The sequence below is a fragment of the Mytilus edulis genome, chromosome 13 (genome assembly GCF_963676685.1).
Source record: "Mytilus edulis chromosome 13, xbMytEdul2.2, whole genome shotgun sequence".
Classification (NCBI taxonomy): Eukaryota; Metazoa; Mollusca; class Bivalvia; order Mytilida; family Mytilidae; genus Mytilus; species Mytilus edulis.
In genome coordinates, this window is record NC_092356.1 from 11,913,923 (window position 1) to 11,933,150 (window position 19,228).

The 19,228-nt window shown below is 32.6% G+C and overlaps 1 protein-coding gene across 1 annotated transcript; it reads left to right on the plus strand.

Annotated features, from left to right (window-relative positions):
- The first annotated feature begins 19 nt into the window (after positions 1-19).
- Positions 20-7,225, plus strand: LOC139501136 (triosephosphate isomerase-like). Its single transcript, XM_071290121.1, has 6 exons — positions 20-232; positions 1,895-2,018; positions 3,265-3,349; positions 3,893-4,025; positions 4,609-4,788; positions 5,937-7,225. The coding sequence occupies exons 1-6, from the start codon at positions 118-120 to the stop codon at positions 6,053-6,055; spliced, it is 756 nt and encodes a 251-aa protein (XP_071146222.1). The 5' UTR covers positions 20-117; the 3' UTR covers positions 6,056-7,225.
- Positions 7,226-19,228: the final 12,003 nt, after the last annotated feature.

Here is a 19,228-nt window from a genome sequence, read left to right on the forward strand (position 1 = left end):
TACCATTTCTCTCCCTTTAACAAAGCGCACTGAAGATCGTCCTGTTCACTTCCTTCAAGGTCGTATTCTCCAAGGCCGGTCGAGCTAACAGTCAAACGTTCTTACTTTTCACCAACCATGGCATCTCAAAGGAAGTTTTTTGTTGGAGGAAATTGGAAAATGAATGGCAATAAAGCCAGCATTGATGGAATTATACAGTTTCTTAACGCAGGACCATTAGATCCAAATACAGGTGATAAAATTCCACAAGAAAACAAAAAAGGGGGGTGACGGTCACTGATGCTGATGATGGATTGCTGTTTAGGTTCCAAGTACAAATTCGTGCACATTGAGGACGGGAATATTTTCATTTGACCAAAATTTCAAATTAACTCCTTACTTTGATCTACTTTGATTTGTCCTGAACCTGTTCAAAAGAATTTGCTGAAAAGTTGGACAGGTGCTCACATCAAATATGTTCATCACCTGATCACATGCCATTATTCTGACTGCCATTAGTGTGACAACCCAATAATCTGACAGCCAAATTATACCAAAACCCAAATTTTGATGTCATAGAGAAAAAATACCGAAGTGATTGTTGTACATGGCTCAATATCTTTAATTGTTTTTACATAGGCGGTAATGGTAACGTTTTTTCCTGTAGCTCAGTCCATATCGTAAACTTGGACATGTATGATAGCTCGTTTCGAAGCTTTGACATTTTCACATATGTGGTTAAATTTTCGGGGTACGAAGTGAGATTACTTTTTCCGTAAATTAGCAAACCCTGAACATCCTTTTGTGATGCGGCTCCTTGTGGTAAAATATCCCCTTTTTAACACAATAAGTTCTTTGAAAATTTAATACTTTGAACACATTCAATAGCTCCATAGTTTTTAAACATTTATTCTATGTTCCTCTACTTTCCTAATCACCACAAATAATTAAGTTCAGTCATTTTTTAAAAATAGATACATGTCCAATATAACTACACAGAGATTTTTTCTTTACACGTGACTTTTGTTTCCGCTAACGTGCTGAAATAAAATAGGGTAGGTAGGTAATATCATTTTATTTTACAAACATTTTTTGTTCTTCTTCTTTCAATACAGAGTAGGACTCTTCTTGAGTGTAAAATGACTCTTGCTTGTAAAATCATGAGGCCTTCCCTCCTCAATTATCAAAACCAGCATTAAAGTACAGTAATTATTATTTACAAATTAAAACCATATACATCTGGTTACTACTAGGGAAACAGTCTGGCTTTTACTGTGCTTATTCCAAAATGGCATAAAAAATGTTAGGGTAGGTAGGGTCAGCGGAATCACATGTATTATTTTTTTTGGCCTTAGTGAGAAACTGGGTTCTTGAGTATGTTGAGGGACACACTGAGCTAAATTGCCATTATTCTATTTCACTATTTAATAGTGTGGACATGTACAATTTGGAAATTAGTATGGCGTTCATTATCACTGAACTAGTATATCTTTGTTTAGGGGCCAGCTGAAGGACGCCTCCGGGTGCGGGAATTTCTCGCTACATTGAAGACCTGTTGGTGACCTTCTGCTGTTGTTTTTTTTTCTATGGTCGAGTTGTTGTCTCTTTGGCACATTCCTCATTTCCATTCTCAATTTTATGTCACACTATCCAAAATTTTATTCTGACTTTGAGCTGACCAGAACGTTGCCATATGCTTATAAGAGGGAACTTTTTTATTCAAATTTTCAACTTTAATTTGACCAGGCCAGGATTAAACACAACCTTCTTGAAAACAAGAACACTTAAAAAAAAATGTACCAACAGACCATGTGACAAGATATTTTTCTCACAAAAATTTAATTCAGTGAAAAATTTGTACACCCTCCATGTATATTTTCTTTCACAATATTTAATATTTTTAATTCCTTTTCAGAGGTTGTAGTTTCTCCTCCAGCCATTTACATGGAGTATGTACGAGGGAAACTTGACCAAAAGATAGGAGTTGCTGGACAGAACTGTTACAAAGTAGAAAAAGGAGCCTTTACTGGGGATATAAGGTGTTAATATTGCTCAATAAGTTAGGGAATGACCATTAACTAAAAAATATGCTGTTCCAAAATTTAATCAAGCAGATAGGGAAAAAACAATGAAAAATTTCTGAATCCTAATGCTAATTATGAAAAAAGTTATTTGATGTTATAGCGTTGAAAAACTTTTTACAAAAATTTGAGTCTTGACAAAAAACCATAACCCCCCATTGAAGTCATTGTTTGCTTCCTTACACATGTTAAAGTAATGTCCTAGATATAGGTGTAGATATTTGGTCCCAGATCCCCCCTCTGTCATTTCTGTGCTTCTCTTTGGTGCCTGTCATGGGGAAAGATTTGATTTATCTCCCTTATTATTCACGTATTTTCACTGTCGTTTAAAAAAACAAAAGTCATGTTTTCTACCTTCTTCCTCTGACATGTCTAATGGGCATTTATTAAGAATGGACAAAGATGCAAGCCATTATATTTTAATATATCAGATTTTTAAATCCAAGTTATTGGGATACACATTATAATAATACAAACCATGCAATTATTTCTGTATTTACAGTTATAATATAATTCAGAAATTTTTGGGATGTTTTTCCTATAGCAACAATCGCAGTCCAATATATATATATGTTTTTCTCACAAACATTTCTAATTTGTTTATATGACATGAACATGATGAACAATAAAGGTTATTATTGCATAGCAATATAATATTTCCCACAGAAGGTAACTAAAAGTTAGCGTGCAATAAATTCCAATATATTGCACAAGTGCAATATATTGTCTTCAAAATTCATGACGTCATCAACATGATCAACAACAAAATCATAGTTTAAAACAATTTTTACTTTCAAATATTAAATTGGTTACGTATTGCATGAATATTAGGGGAATATTGTCCCTAGTAGAATTTTATATTGCACGAGCTTGCGAGTGCAATATATGTTCTATGAGGGACAATATTCCCCAATATTCATGCAATAACAATTTTATTGTATAGCAATATAATATTTGAAAGTAAAAACTGGTGTAAACTGAGATTTTGTCGTTGATGACGTCATGAATTTTGAAGATTTATTGCACTAGTGCAATATTGGAATTTATTGCACGCTAACTTTTGGTTACTTTCTGTGGGAAATATTACATTGCTATACAATAAAAAGATTTATTGTACTAGTGCAATATAAAATTCTACTTGGGACAATATTCCCCAATATTCATGCAATAACCCTATATATTATAACATATCCGTTTATTTTAGTGCAAATATGATTAAAGATATTGGATGTGAATGGGTGATACTAGGTCATTCAGAAAGAAGAAATGTTTTTGGAGAAAGCGATCAGGTGAGTGAATGGTCTTCTGTCTTCTTTTTTTAATGTCTTCACTTTTTTTTTGGGGGGGGGGGAGGGAAATAAGTGGGATCTAACTGGCAGGATTGAAAAATATATGATACAGGTTTTATAAGATATAAAAAAGAAGATGTGGTATCATTGCCAATGAGACCAAAATGACACAGAAATTAACAACTATAGGTCACTGTACGGAGAGTCAAGTAGTGTTAACAAATTATCTCAAATATATATATTAAGTACTGTAAATTCAGAAATTAATGCAATATTTTTATTATTACAAATATGCGACAGTTATTATTGCAAAAATTAAAACTCAAATTTGAAATTATTTATATGAATTATTATGAAATCTTGATTTTTCTCCCTATCGCAAAAATTAAAATTGCATTTAAGTCTTAAATAACAAATTCGGAATAATAAATGCACGCAATAATTTCTGAATTAACATTAAAGTAAGTTTGAGCGGGGAGCATTTGTGTCTACAGACACATTCTTGTTTTAGTTTACATAAAGATGACTGATTTATGATTTCAGCTGATTGGAGAAAAAGTAAAATATGCTTTAAGCCAAGGTGTAAAAGTAATAGCTTGTATTGGTGAAAAAATAGAAGAAAGAGAAGGAGGCAAAACAGAAGAGGTGGTGTATAGACAAATGCAGGCAATAGTTGGTATGTATATCTGGCAATACGTTCTCTTATTCTTAGTCCATTGATGCTTTTTCTACATAGTAAAATATGTTGCTTGATTCTCTTGATTCTCTTGTTCTCAATTCCTCATGTTTAAAATTATCAGGTTAGGATTCTCCCTAAAAAATAATGGTCGGTGTTATATGTTATTTTCAGTCCACTTATCCATATTAGGGGCATTATGGTTTGTTTTTTTGGTCTATGCATCCCTTTGTTTGTCCATCCATTTATCTGTTCGTATCGCTTCTGGTTAAAGTTTTTGATCAAGGTAGTTATTGATGAAATTAAAGTCCAATCAGCTTGAAACTTAGTACACATGTTCCCTATGGTATGATCTGTCTAATTTTCCAAATTAGAGTTTTTACCCCAATTTCACGGTCCACTGAACATAAAAATGAAAGTGCAAGTAGGGCATCCATGTACTATATATATGGATACATTCTTGTTATTTGGTAAATATAAAAAAAAAAGGAAAATAATTAAATTATGTTATATTGAAACCAGCCTCACCTCCAGCTTGATTGCCAAGGGAAATAAAACTCCATCTCAAATTTACCATTTTCAGACAATGTAGCAGCAGACCAGTGGGCCAATGTAGTGGTAGCTTATGAACCAGTGTGGGCCATTGGTACAGGGAAAACAGCCACCCCAGCACAGGCCCAGGAGGTCCACCAGAAACTCAGGGCATGGATAGCAAAGAAAGTCTCTGAACCTGTAGCAAATAGTCTTAGAATAATTTATGGAGGTATGCCAACTAAGTGGAATTAAATGTATTATATATAGAATAACCATACATTGTCTCGAAATATCAATGTTATTTGTACAAGGCTTAGAAACAGGTAAAAAGCGAGGCTGTGCCGAGCATTTCTACCTGTTTCGAGCCGAGTACAAATAACAGATTGATATTTTGAGACAATGTATGGTTATTCTTTATATACTGCAACTCTTATAACTGTTCAAAATGAAGTATTTAGGGTAAAAAACGTCATTCTTTTATTGTGAGCGGACAACGTAAAATTGCCGCGAACCTGTATGTTTTATTGACGTCATAAGTAAAACTCTACGGAAATGCATTGTCAACGTCATAAACAAGGTGATATACGGTCAGTGACTGTATATCACAAATAAATATACAGTCAATGCAATTTGACTGCTCAAATAGCACAGCTGCAGTATATATAGATATCTATAAGTAGATGTGATATGAGTGCTAATGCAATGAGACAACTCTCCATCCAAGTTATAATTTGTAAAAAGTAAACCATTATAATCATGATTATAGTGTAGGTCAAAGTAGGACCTTAAACACAGAGCCTTGGCAGACATGGAACAGCTAGCTTTAAAGGGCTGACTGAATTGAAAAGAAAATAATGTCAACTATAATAATAACTATTCTCTTAGAATTTGATTTGCTTTAGTGCGAATTGAAAAAGTGACAAAAAAGTATGTCAATTTGATTTGCTTTTTCAGCTTCATGAAACCATATTGAGATAATTCCATTTGTTAGGTCAGTGAGGGCTTTTTAAAGATTATTATATAAGATTATTATTATTATATATATCAAAATTAAATAACTCTGGTTGATATCAAGCAATTTCCAATTCCCACTTATGACATACCTATATAAAAATATGTAAAGAGCAACAGAAAGTCTTCAACAAAAATAAAGGTTATACAATATATGCTCTTAATAAAAGTCATCTGAAGTCTATAAGAATTATTATCTTAGATCTACCACTAGCATTACAAATAATGAAAAACATAAAAGTTATGACATGAGGGACTATGCAGATCTATGTAGGGGGTTAAAATCAATCAAATAAACTTATAAACAAAGATATCATACATTTATACATAGTCCGGCATTTTCAGATTTTTTATTTTTTTTTGTAGGTTCAGTATCAGGAGCCAACTGTAAAGAATTAGGAGGACAGGCAGATATAGATGGATCATTAGTGGGTGGAGCCTCTCTTAAACCAGACTTTGTTCAAATTGTAAATGCTACACAATAACTTCTGTAATGCAATTAGGTTTTTAAATTAGATTTTAATCTCATGAGATGTGCTTTTTAAGCTGCAAAATACTTGATAGAACTTTTCAGCATTTATTTGTCAAACCGTGCATAATGTTATGAAGATTTTATTTGTTATTTATACAAAATATTTATTATGTTGCCTGGTATATTAACTTTTCCATCCTCATTGTTAAGTATGAAATCCTGTTGCTTATTTATATGTTAAAAAATCTACATACTTAATAAAAAAAATTAAAGGATAAATCAATCAGCATGATGAATTTTCAAACATTTTGTTACGAAATTGTCTGATGTATTCCATTCAAATGAGGTGTGGAATTGTAGGAGGTTACTTTTCATTGGTTCAGACTTCCTAGAAAAATCTAGTTATTGCTGTTCATAATCTTGAGAGTAGTTTGAACATCTTAATTGTGCCATAACATGTGATATTGTTTCCTATTGCTATTTTGTAGGCTATTCAATAAAGTTTTTGCTTTGATTTGCTTTGACTCCAAAATTGTCAGGTCCCAATTTTGTTTAACTATTTCTATAGCTAGGAGAAGTGTCTCTTTATTTGCTTTAACTGTCAAATTGTCAGGTCAGAGTTTTATTTTTAATAACTATTTCACTAGCTAGGAGAAGTGTCCCTTAATTTGCTTTGACTCTAAACACATTAATTTAGATTTTTTTTTTAGTGAATACTACTTGCTAGGAGTAGTGTCTTTGGCATAAAGTAATGTTGTGTATTATGAATATTTGTTTTATAATGATTTAAGCTTTGATATTAGATTTCTAATATAAGAAACATAAGGAATATTTTATAGAATAAACATAGTTATTGATTTTGCTAATAAAGTTTGTTACTAGTAAGTAATGTTCTTAATTTAAAATATATAAACATTGATATTGCATCATAAAATTTTGTTCACTTGCTTTTATCATTAAATTCTTTCCATGAAACAAAAAATACCAGTAAGGATAGGTTAAAATCTATGGTGTTTTACAGTTACAGTTCATAAAGTTACTATTTAGAAAGACTAAACACTGATTGGGTTTTTATTTCAAACATAATTTTTGTTTGAATTTTTGTACAGTTAATAATCTTTATTTATTTCTGTGCAGTTTTCAAAATTAGTAATTTACTTTTTCAAATAAAATTGGAAAGTTAGTGCATTCTTCAATTCATTCTAGTAGTGCTCAAAAATGTCCTGCAATCTTTGAAAATGGACAGAATGTGTTAGCAAAAAAGTTTTATCATTTTTTGAAACGTCAGGAGAAAGATACCAAAGGTCGTAAAACAAACTGACAATGTTAATGGCAAAAATCAAAAAACAAACTGAGAATGTTAATGGCAAAAATCAAAAAACAAACTGACAATGTTAATGGCAAAAATCAAAAAACAAACTGAGAATGTTAATGGCAAAAATCAAAAAACAAACTGAGAATGTTAATGGCAAAAATCAAAAAACAAACTGAGAATGTTAATGGCAAAAATCAATCAAAAGACAAACAACAGTATACAAAACTTGACATAAAAACTAAGACGGAGCAACAAAAACACTACAAAAACATGTGGTAATTTCAGGTACATTGGAAGGATAAGCAGATCCTGCTCCACTTGTAGCAACCATGGATTGTAAGTTCCAAACCTGGTGACCAGACTAAATATGTACATCACATTCAAAGCAACCTATATAATGCCTCCTACAAAAGTAGTGGGTAATAATGTTTTTTGGTCTGTCAATCCTTCCATCTGGTGGTCCTTTATTGAGGTTTTAAAGTATGATAGATTATTGGCTAATAGGCAAGTATTTTGGTTCAAGATAGGCCCAGAACACAGACATATTTTGTTTCTCACACTGAAATAATAGTACCTAGTACTGAATAAGAAAAATACAAGTATTTTAATCTGCTTTGACCTAGCTTGAGATGATAAGTACAAAATATAGCACTCAAGTTTTGTAACACAAGATTACATAAGTGGATAACTGCTTTCCTATTTTGGTGACAACCATTTAAGGGGAGGGCTAAAAAGATTGTCCTGTCTCTATGTATTTTTAAAATACCTATGATCTTTAAGAATGGCTGAGCAATAACTTCTAGTACTTTTTTCGTCAAAATTTACGATTTCATTTCTCCAGCATCATTTTTTTAACGATGTTTATTTTCCGTGCAAGGATTTTATACGACCGCAAACATTTTTGAGGGTCGTATATTGGTATCACGTCATTGTCGTCCGAATACACTTATTTCCGGACAATAATTTTAGTTTAAGAAAACAGATCTCTAGGAACAGTCAGGGGCATTACTTAAACAAGTAAATTTTTTTAGTTACTTTTATAAGTTATTTTCGTTTTTTAAAATAATAAAATTACTTAAAAGAGTTATTTTAAATTTCAATAGAAGCATAGACTGAATGTTGTTTACTTGAATTTTTACATCATTTTATATCATTTAATACAGAATTTATTAGATTAGAGAGGAGTATAGAGGTAAAGGGTTACTTTTAAAAATAATGTCAAAAATATTACTTGAATAAGTTATTTTATACATTTTTGTAAAGATTAGTAATAACACTAATTTAAGGAACATATTTAAATGAATTGGGTTACAAACTATAAATAACTTCAAGTCTTGATTAATTAACAAGTATCTATCTATTTATATCCATCTACCTTAAAGATTTTGGAGGAAAATGATAATTTAATAGTCCTAAGAGACTAATCTTTGACCCAGAAGCGTCGGTATGAAACATAAGTGCGTCAGAAAGTTAATTAGTGTTTCAGAAGGATTATATTTTATATTTCATGGGAAAAATAACCAGATGACTGTGAAAATTTGTTAAAGATAGTAAAATCTGTATTCTTGGACACCTAAAAAATCAATATTCAGAAAAGTTACTTATATAAGTAATATTTAAAATAGCCTCGTTTTCAACATTACTTGTATAGGTAATTTTAATTGTTACTTGTTTAAGTAATGCCCCTGACTGAGGAAAGGAGGAGGTTCACGAAGGGTTAAAATTGGCCCTGAATTTTTTATGTTTTTTAAATCGGGCCAAAAAATTACAAATTTCACATAGAAATACTTGTGATAATACTACTATTAAAGACAAAAATGTTTTTTCTGGCACTTTCCTTTACTATCTATGGAGCAATGACCCCTTAAATGAGCATAATTTGTATTAAAAGGTCAATTTTGGTACTTTTTGTCCATAATTTCAATTGTTTTTGACATAATTAACCTTGGCCTCCATCTTCGATCCAAAAAGTTTTTATATTGATGAAATCTATATCAAAATTGGAAACTTTGGTTACAACACATTTTGGATCGTAAGTGGCGGCCAATTTGTTTCAAAAGCTTTAAGGTCTGAAAAATGCACAAAATCATCATATTTTGACAAAATGTCCAAATGGGCTTACTTTTGGCGAATATCTTGTACTCTTATGAAAAGAACTGATATATTTAGCATTTATACTTTTGAAATAGACCCATTTGCGAACCAAATTGAGACCTTTTTGGTGTTTTATGATAAAGTTGATATTTTAGGCCATTTTTGAACCTTGTCCTTTAAACACAAGGTTTGAAACCACAAAAGGAAGCCTTCAAGGTTGGGATTGATTTTGGGGGTTATGGTCCCAACAGTTAAGAAATTAAGGGCCTAAAAAGGGGTGCAAATAAGCATTTTTCTAGTTTCCAGACAATAACTTGTGTACAAGTGTATGGATCTCTCTGAAATTGTACTACAAGGTTCCATACCAAAAAAAAAGGAAGAATGGGATTGAATTTGGGGGTTATGACCCCAACCGTTTAGGAATTAGGGGCCAAAAACAAATTAACAATACTTTTCTAATACTTTGTATTAAATGCTTATTTCTTGACAAATTTCAATGGGGTTTTATTCTTGAAACCTTGGGGTTCTTTAATATGCTGAATCTGAAGAGACATATTTTGTCGAAATGCGCATCTGGTGCAACAAAATTGGTACCGTTGATTTTATTACTACCACTGGGTCGATGCCTCTGCTGGTGGACTATTAGTCCCCGAGGGTATCACCAGCCCAGTAGCCAGTACTTCGGTACTGGCATGAAAATACGGATTTTTTGTGTTATTTAAATTTGGTGTTACAAAATATTAGAAATTATTATAAATTCAGGAATGTATCTCCCTCATGCAAAGCTCTGATTCCTTTCACGAATTTGACTATACTTTTTGGACCTTTTGGATTATAGCTCTTCATCTTTTATATAAGCTTTGGATTTCAAATATTTTCGCCACGAGCATCACTGAAGAGACATATTTTGTCGAAATGCGCATCTGGTGCAACAAAATTGGTACCGTTGATTTTATTACTACCACTGGGTCGATGCCTCTGCTGGTGGACTATTAGTCCCCGATGGTATCACCAGCCCAGTAGCCAGTACTTCGGTACTGGCATGAAAATACGGATTTTTTGTGTTATTTAAATTTGGTGTTACAAAATATTAGAAATTATTATAAATTCAGGAATGTATCTCCCTCATGCAAAGCTCTGATTCCTTTCACGAATTTGACTATACTTTTTGGACCTTTTGGATTATAGCTCTTCATCTTTTATATAAGCTTTGGATTTCAAATATTTTCGCCACGAGCATCACTGAAGAGACATATTTTGTCGAAATGCGCATCTGGTGCAACAAAATTGGTACCGTTGATTTTATTACTACCACTGGGTCGATGCCTCTGCTGGTGGACTATTAGTCCCCGAGGGTATCACCAGCCCAGTAGCCAGTACTTCGGTACTGGCATGAAAATACGGATTTTTTGTGTTATTTAAATTTGGTGTTACAAAATATTAGAAATTATTATAAATTCAGGAATGTATCTCCCTCATGCAAAGCTCTGATTCCTTTCACGAATTTGACTATACTTTTTGGACCTTTTGGATTATAGCTCTTCATCTTTTATATAAGCTTTGGATTTCAAATATTTTCGCCACGAGCATCACTGAAGAGACATATTTTGTCGAAATGCGCATCTGGTGCAACAAAATTGGTACCGTTGATTTTATTACTACCACTGGGTCGATGCCTCTGCTGGTGGACTATTAGTCCCCGAGGGTATCACCAGCCCAGTAGCCAGTACTTCGGTACTGGCATGAAAATACGGATTTTTTGTGTTATTTAAATTTGGTGTTACAAAATATTAGAAATTATTATAAATTCAGGAATGTATCTCCCTCATGCAAAGCTCTGATTCCTTTCACGAATTTGACTATACTTTTTGGACCTTTTGGATTATAGCTCTTCATCTTTTATATAAGCTTTGGATTTCAAATATTTTCGCCACGAGCATCACTGAAGAGACATATTTTGTCGAAATGCGCATCTGGTGCAACAAAATTGGTACCGTTGATTTTATTACTACCACTGGGTCGATGCCTCTGCTGGTGGACTATTAGTCCCCGAGGGTATCACCAGCCCAGTAGCCAGTACTTCGGTACTGGCATGAAAATACGGATTTTTTGTGTTATTTAAATTTGGTGTTACAAAATATTAGAAATTATTATAAATTCAGGAATGTATCTCCCTCATGCAAAGCTCTGATTCCTTTCACGAATTTGACTATACTTTTTGGACCTTTTGGATTATAGCTCTTCATCTTTTATATAAGCTTTGGATTTCAAATATTTTCGCCACGAGCATCACTGAAGAGACATATTTTGTCGAAATGCGCATCTGGTGCAACAAAATTGGTACCGTTGATTTTATTACTACCACTGGGTCGATGCCTCTGCTGGTGGACTATTAGTCCCCGAGGGTATCACCAGCCCAGTAGCCAGTACTTCGGTACTGGCATGAAAATACGGATTTTTTGTGTTATTTAAATTTGGTGTTACAAAATATTAGAAATTATTATAAATTCAGGAATGTATCTCCCTCATGCAAAGCTCTGATTCCTTTCACGAATTTGACTATACTTTTTGGACCTTTTGGATTATAGCTCTTCATCTTTTATATAAGCTTTGGATTTCAAATATTTTCGCCACGAGCATCACTGAAGAGACATATTTTGTCGAAATGCGCATCTGGTGCAACAAAATTGGTACCGTTGATTTTATTACTACCACTGGGTCGATGCCTCTGCTGGTGGACTATTAGTCCCCGAGGGTATCACCAGCCCAGTAGCCAGTACTTCGGTACTGGCATGAAAATACGGATTTTTTGTGTTATTTAAATTTGGTGTTACAAAATATTAGAAATTATTATAAATTCAGGAATGTATCTCCCTCATGCAAAGCTCTGATTCCTTTCACGAATTTGACTATACTTTTTGGACCTTTTGGATTATAGCTCTTCATCTTTTATATAAGCTTTGGATTTCAAATATTTTCGCCACGAGCATCACTGAAGAGACATATTTTGTCGAAATGCGCATCTGGTGCAACAAAATTGGTACCGTTGATTTTATTTCTACCACTGGGTCGATGCCTCTGCTGGTGGACTATTAGTCCCCGAGGGTATCACCAGCCCAGTAGCCAGTACTTCGGTACTGGCATGAAAATACGGATTTTTTGTGTTATTTAAATTTGGTGTTACAAAATATTAGAAATTATTATAAATTCAGGAATGTATCTCCCTCATGCAAAGCTCTGATTCCTTTCACGAATTTGACTATACTTTTTGGACCTTTTGGATTATAGCTCTTCATCTTTTATATAAGCTTTGGATTTCAAATATTTTCGCCACGAGCATCACTGAAGAGACATATTTTGTCGAAATGCGCATCTGGTGCAACAAAATTGGTACCGTTGATTTTATTACTACCACTGGGTCGATGCCTCTGCTGGTGGACTATTAGTCCCCGAGGGTATCACCAGCCCAGTAGCCAGTACTTCGGTACTGGCATGAAAATACGGATTTTTTGTGTTATTTAAATTTGGTGTTACAAAATATTAGAAATTATTATAAATTCAGGAATGTATCTCCCTCATGCAAAGCTCTGATTCCTTTCACGAATTTGACTATACTTTTTGGACCTTTTGGATTATAGCTCTTCATCTTTTATATAAGCTTTGGATTTCAAATATTTTCGCCACGAGCATCACTGAAGAGACATATTTTGTCGAAATGCGCATCTGGTGCAACAAAATTGGTACCGTTGATTTTATTTCTACCACTGGGTCGATGCCTCTGCTGGTGGACTATTAGTCCCCGAGGGTATCACCAGCCCAGTAGCCAGTACTTCGGTACTGGCATGAAAATACGGATTTTTTGTGTTATTTAAATTTGGTGTTACAAAATATTAGAAATTATTATAAATTCAGGAATGTATCTCCCTCATGCAAAGCTCTGATTCCTTTCACGAATTTGACTATACTTTTTGGACCTTTTGGATTATAGCTCTTCATCTTTTATATAAGCTTTGGATTTCAAATATTTTCGCCACGAGCATCACTGAAGAGACATATTTTGTCGAAATGCGCATCTGGTGCAACAAAATTGGTACCGTTGATTTTATTAACATTATTTAGATTTTTGATTATGGGCTCAGTTGTCAAGTTGGTCAAATCAGGGTCCAAAATTAAACTTCTGTTTGATTTCAACAAAAATTGAATTTATGGGGTTCTTTGATATGCTGAATCTAACCCTGAATTAACTGTTTGGATTTTGGGCCCCGTTTTAAATTGATCCACATTTAGTTCCAAAGGGTCCAATATTAAACTTTGTTTGATTTCATCAGAAATTGAATTATTGGGGTTCTTTGATATGCAGAATCTAACCGTATATTAAGATTTTTAACTTTTGGTCCCGTTTTGAAATTGGTCTACATTAAGGTCCAATATTAAACTTAGTTTGATTTTAACAAAAATTGAATTCTTGGTGTTATTTGATATGCTGAATCTAAACATGCATTTTTGTCGAGCCTGCAACTTTTGTTGCAGAAAGCTCGACATAGGGATAGTGATCCGGCGGCGGCGGTGTTAGTTTACTTCTTAAAAGCTTTATATTTTAGAAGGTGGAAGACCTGGATGCTTCATACTTTGTATATAGATGCCTCATGATACGAAGTTTCCGTCAGTCACATGTCCAATGTCCTTGACCTCATTTTCATGGTTCAGTGACCACTTGAAAAAAAAGTTCAGATTTTTTGTAATGTTGAATTCTCTCTTATTATAAGTAATAGGATAACTATATTTGATATGTGTGTACCTTGAAAGGTCCTCATGTCTGTCAGACAGTTTTCACTTGACCTCGACCTCATTTCATGGATCAGTGAACAAGGTTAAGTTTTGGCGGTCAAGTCCATATCTCAGATACTACAAGCAATAGGGCTAGTATATTCGGTGTATGGAAGGACTGTAAGGTGTACATGTCCAACTGGCAGGTGTCATCTGACCTTGACCTCATTTTCATGGTTCAGTGGTTATAGTTAAAAATTTAGTGTTTTGGTCTGTTTTTCTCATACTATATGCAATAGGTCTACTTATTTGTTGTATGGAATGATTGTCAAGTGTACCTATCTAGCAGGCAGATGTCATGTGACCTTGACCTCATTTTCATGGTTCAGTGGTCAAAGTTAAGTTTTTGAATTTTGGTCTTTTTATCTAATACTATATGCCATAGGTCATCGATATTTGGTGTATGGAAATATTTTATGATCTTTATGTCAGTCGCGCAGGTTTTATTTGACCTTGACCTCATTTTCACGGTTCATGGCACGGTTTTAAGTTTTTGTGTTTTGCAGTGGCGGATCCAGGGGGGGGGGGTGTTCCGGGGGTGTGCATCCCCCTTTATTTTTGCCGATCAATGCATTTGTATCGGGACATATGTTTTACACCCCCCCTTTGCCCTGGGTTAGCACCCCCCCCCCCCTTTTCGAAAATTCCTGCATCCGCCCCTGTTTTGGTCTATTTTTCTTAAACTATAAGTAATAGTTCAACTATATATGTTGTATAGAAGCATTGTTAGCTGTACATGTCTGCCTGGCATGGTTCATCTGACCTTGACCTCATTTTCAAGGTTCATTTGTCTTTGTTTAGTTATCTTGGTTTATGTTAAGTTTATGTGACAGTTGTATTAAAGCTTAGCTTTATACTTAGGACTATCAACATAATATCAATGATTAGTATAGAAGGCGAGACATTTCAGCGTGTGCACTCTTGTTTATTATGGGCCCAGTTTTCAAGTTGGTCCAAATCGGGGTACTTTGATTTCAACAAAAATTGAACATATGTGGTTCTTTGATATGCTGCATCTAACCATGAATTTTGATTTTTGTGTCCCCTTTTTAAAATTGGTTCACATTGAGGTCAAAAGGCAGAGGCGGATTTAGAGGGGGGCCAGGGGGCCCGGCCCCCCCTTTTTGGGAAAAAATTTGGTTGCTTATATAGGGAATCACTGAAGCGTGACTGGAGCGGGCCCCCTCTTAGGTCAGTCAGTGGGCCCCCACTTATGAAAATTTCTGGATCCGCCACTGAAAGGGTCCAAAATTAAACTTTATTTGATTTCATCAAAAATTGAATTCTTGGGATTCTTTGATATGCTGAATCTAACCATGCATTTAGATTTGGGATATTGGACCATAATAGGTGAATGTCCAATTTAAAAATTTTAAGTTCTTAGACCACATTCATTCTGTGTCAGAAACCTATGCTGTGTCAAAAATTTAATCACAATCCAAATTCAGAGCTGTATCAAGCTTGAATGTTGTGTCCATACTTGCCCCAACTGTTCAGGATTCGACCTCTGCAGTCGTATCAAGAAGAGCCCATGCGGGGCATTTTATTATTTCATGTGTTTCCGTGTTTGGTCATCACCCCACCCCCTCATCTTCGCTAGCCAAGGGTTACGATCCACTCCCGCTCTCTTCTTGAAGAGGAGCGGGAGCGGATCGTAACCCTTGGCTAGCGAAGATGCCACCCCCTTTATGTGATGAAAGTGGCAGCATGAGACACCGATTAAAGTACGCCAGGGTGTGTAAACTATATGTTAAAGTTAATATTTGAGAGGGTCTAGTCTCAAATGTTCTGTCCACCATTTATCTATTTTCCTTGTCCTTATAGACTCACCACTTTAAAAACTGTATTTTTTTTGTCAAGTGAATTTCTCACTACATTTTATGGATCCGGGATAAAGGTCAAAGTTACATAATTTGGTAACGGTGTCTGAAATAATTATTCAGTGTTGAGATGTCCGACTTGCAGGTTTCATCTGACTTCATTTTCATGGATCATTGGTCAATGTTAAGTTTTTGGGTATTTGTTTTTTAGATACCACATGTTTAAGCTATATTTGGTGTATGGACTGATTACTGTATGTACATGTCTGTCTTGATGAAATCATCTAACCATGATTTTTCCGATTTCTTGGTAATTTTGAGTTTCTGTAGTTAAGTTCAATCCTCAGATACAACACTTTATTTATGTTGGTGTATTTGATGATTATAAGACGCACATGTCCTTCTAATGTAATATAATACTAAATTAAAGAAATGAACCATTAACAGAATAACAAAAACAACATGCAATTACAGATTAATTTAATTGTAAAACATTTTTCATGGAAATGTAGCAGTATAACGAATATATTTTTTAAAGAGACGGGAAATGCAAAAAAAAACCAAAAAACCCAACAACAATCAAATAATATAGAAATATTTATTATACCAAAGATAAATATTGAACACAGCAATGCTTTACAACAATAACATATACAATAGAAATATTTAATATACCCAAAATAAATATTGAACACAGCAATGCTTTACAACAATAACATATACGATAGAAATATTTAATATACCCAAAATAAATATTGAACACAGCAATGCTTTACAACAATAACATATACAATAGAAATATTTAATATACCCAAAATAAATATTGAACACAGCAATGCTTTACAACAAAAACACATACAACAATCATGTCATTGTTAGAGTACACAACATCACAACATACAAGCTCATTTTAAACTTTTTAACATTTTGTATTTTTTAAACACACACAAGCTCTTCCTAATTTATTTTTTTATTTAATATATTTTTTTCTCCTATTTTTTTAGTTTTTTTTAAGCACACACAGTTGTAACAATAAACGATCTTAAAACAAATAAGACGCACACACACACAACCTTATCCTCATTATATACAATTTTTACCACACACACAAGCTCACCCCTGTTTTATTTTTTTTTCTATTTCCATTTTTTTAACTATCGCTCTAAAGATCACACATCCAGTTATCCTATAATGTGTTTTTTTTTTTATAACATCCACACCTGCATGAATATCAATTTTTTTATTTTTTTTTAACACACACAGTTGCATAAATAATCATACTTGAAACAAATTACAAAATACACACACACAAGCTCATCATATTTTATATTAGTTTCCCTATTTTCCAGTTATATAACTTCTTTACACACACAGTTGCATGAACAATCATATAGAAACAATTTTTTTCTCCATATTTTATATTTTTTTTTTTATATAACACACACAAAGATGCATTCGTTTAAATACAAATCACAATTGAAAAAAACAAGAGTGTTTGTTTAATCGTGATAAGTATACCCCCACTTGTGGAAATAAGTTTCTGAAAATATGAAGTAGATGTCTGTAAGATAAATGAAATAAATGGAGAATGTGTCAATGCGACCAGGATGATACATTTGCTTGCATTTACAGTTATATAGGAGCATTACTCGAGAGCGGTAAAAATGACGTCACCCAAATTCTAAATTTAAAATAAGCATTGCCAGTGTATAAGTTTCATACTATTTGGGCGAGACAAAATAATTACGTTAGGGACCTGAAACCAATTTTCGTACTAACGTATAGACGGACAAGAGTAACACTTAATGCCCCTCCGGTGACCACGAGGGGCATAAAAAGAGCCCACAATCATGTTTCAACTTATCATTGTTAACTTAAACTGCAGGGTAAATCTGAAGATTTTTGCTGAGAATTACTTGAGCATGATTTAACGGAGAAAATACATCTTGAAGAGTCGGAAGTGGGTTTCAAGTGGATCCTCTAAGAGGTCACACGTTAGAGTTCATCATGGTCAAATGCTGACCAAATCTACAAATATTTTGTTCAGGTTTATCGGAGGTATAAAAATAGGGTAAAAATGTTGGTTGGACTCAAGGGTCTGAATAATTGGGTTTCAGAATAGAGAATAGTTATCCAAAAACTATAAAAATAAAGATGAACAAAAAAATAAAGAGAATTTTGGGGCGAAAAGAAAAACGAAGAAATGGGGAAAATAGAAATTACAAGATATAAACACACCAACACATTTAATTTTTTTTTATATATTTTATATTATATTTAATTTTTTCTTTTTTTTATAATACACACATTTTATGATTTTTTTTATATTTTATATTTTTTTTCATTTTTCTATTTATTTATTTCTATAACACACATTTTTTTTTTTTTTTTAACACACACACATTTATTTTTTTAATGTTTTTTTTTAACACCAATGAATATTCATACTAGAAATAATTACAGGAAACACACACACAAGCTTATCATATTTTCTATTTGTATTTATAACATTTTTGCGAAATAATCATACTTGACACATATTGTTTATTTTTTTCTCATTCTTTAACACCCATACAATTGCATGAATAATCATACTCGAAACAAATTACAAAATATACACATATAAAATTCTTTTCTTATATATATATTTCTATATATATATATATTTTATAAACTTACATTTTATAATTTTTTTTATATTTTATCATTTTTTAATTTTTTATTTGTTTTTTTAATAACACACAAACATTTTATAATTTTTTTTTTATATTTTCTATTTTTCTAATTTTTTTATTTTTTTTATAAACTTACATTTTATAATTTTTTTTATATTTTAGATTTTTTGACATTTTTGTTTGTTTTTTTTATAGCACACATTTTATTTATTTTTTTTTTTATTTTATAAATTTTACTTTTTTTTCATATTTTATAAAAAAAAAAATATAACATACACACACAAACGCATGAATAATGATACTCGAAACAAATAACAAAATATACACATATAAAATTCTTTTTTTATATTTTTTTTTATATAATGACACACACACCAATTTTATATTTTTTTTTATATTTTATCATTTTGTAATTTTTTGTTTGTTTTTTTTAATAACACACAAACATTTTCTAA

Bases quoted from the DNA above. Each gene is read 5' to 3' on its own strand.
- LOC139501136 (XM_071290121.1), top strand. From the start codon at position 118: ATGGCATCTCAAAGGAAGTTTTTTGTTGGAGGAAATTGGAAAATGAAT. The intron at 3,350-3,892 runs GTGAGTGAATGG...TTATGATTTCAG, and splicing joins TTTTTGGAGAAAGCGATCAG to CTGATTGGAGAAAAAGTAAA. The intron at 4,789-5,936 runs GTATGCCAACTA...TTTTTTTTGTAG, and splicing joins TCTTAGAATAATTTATGGAG to GTTCAGTATCAGGAGCCAAC.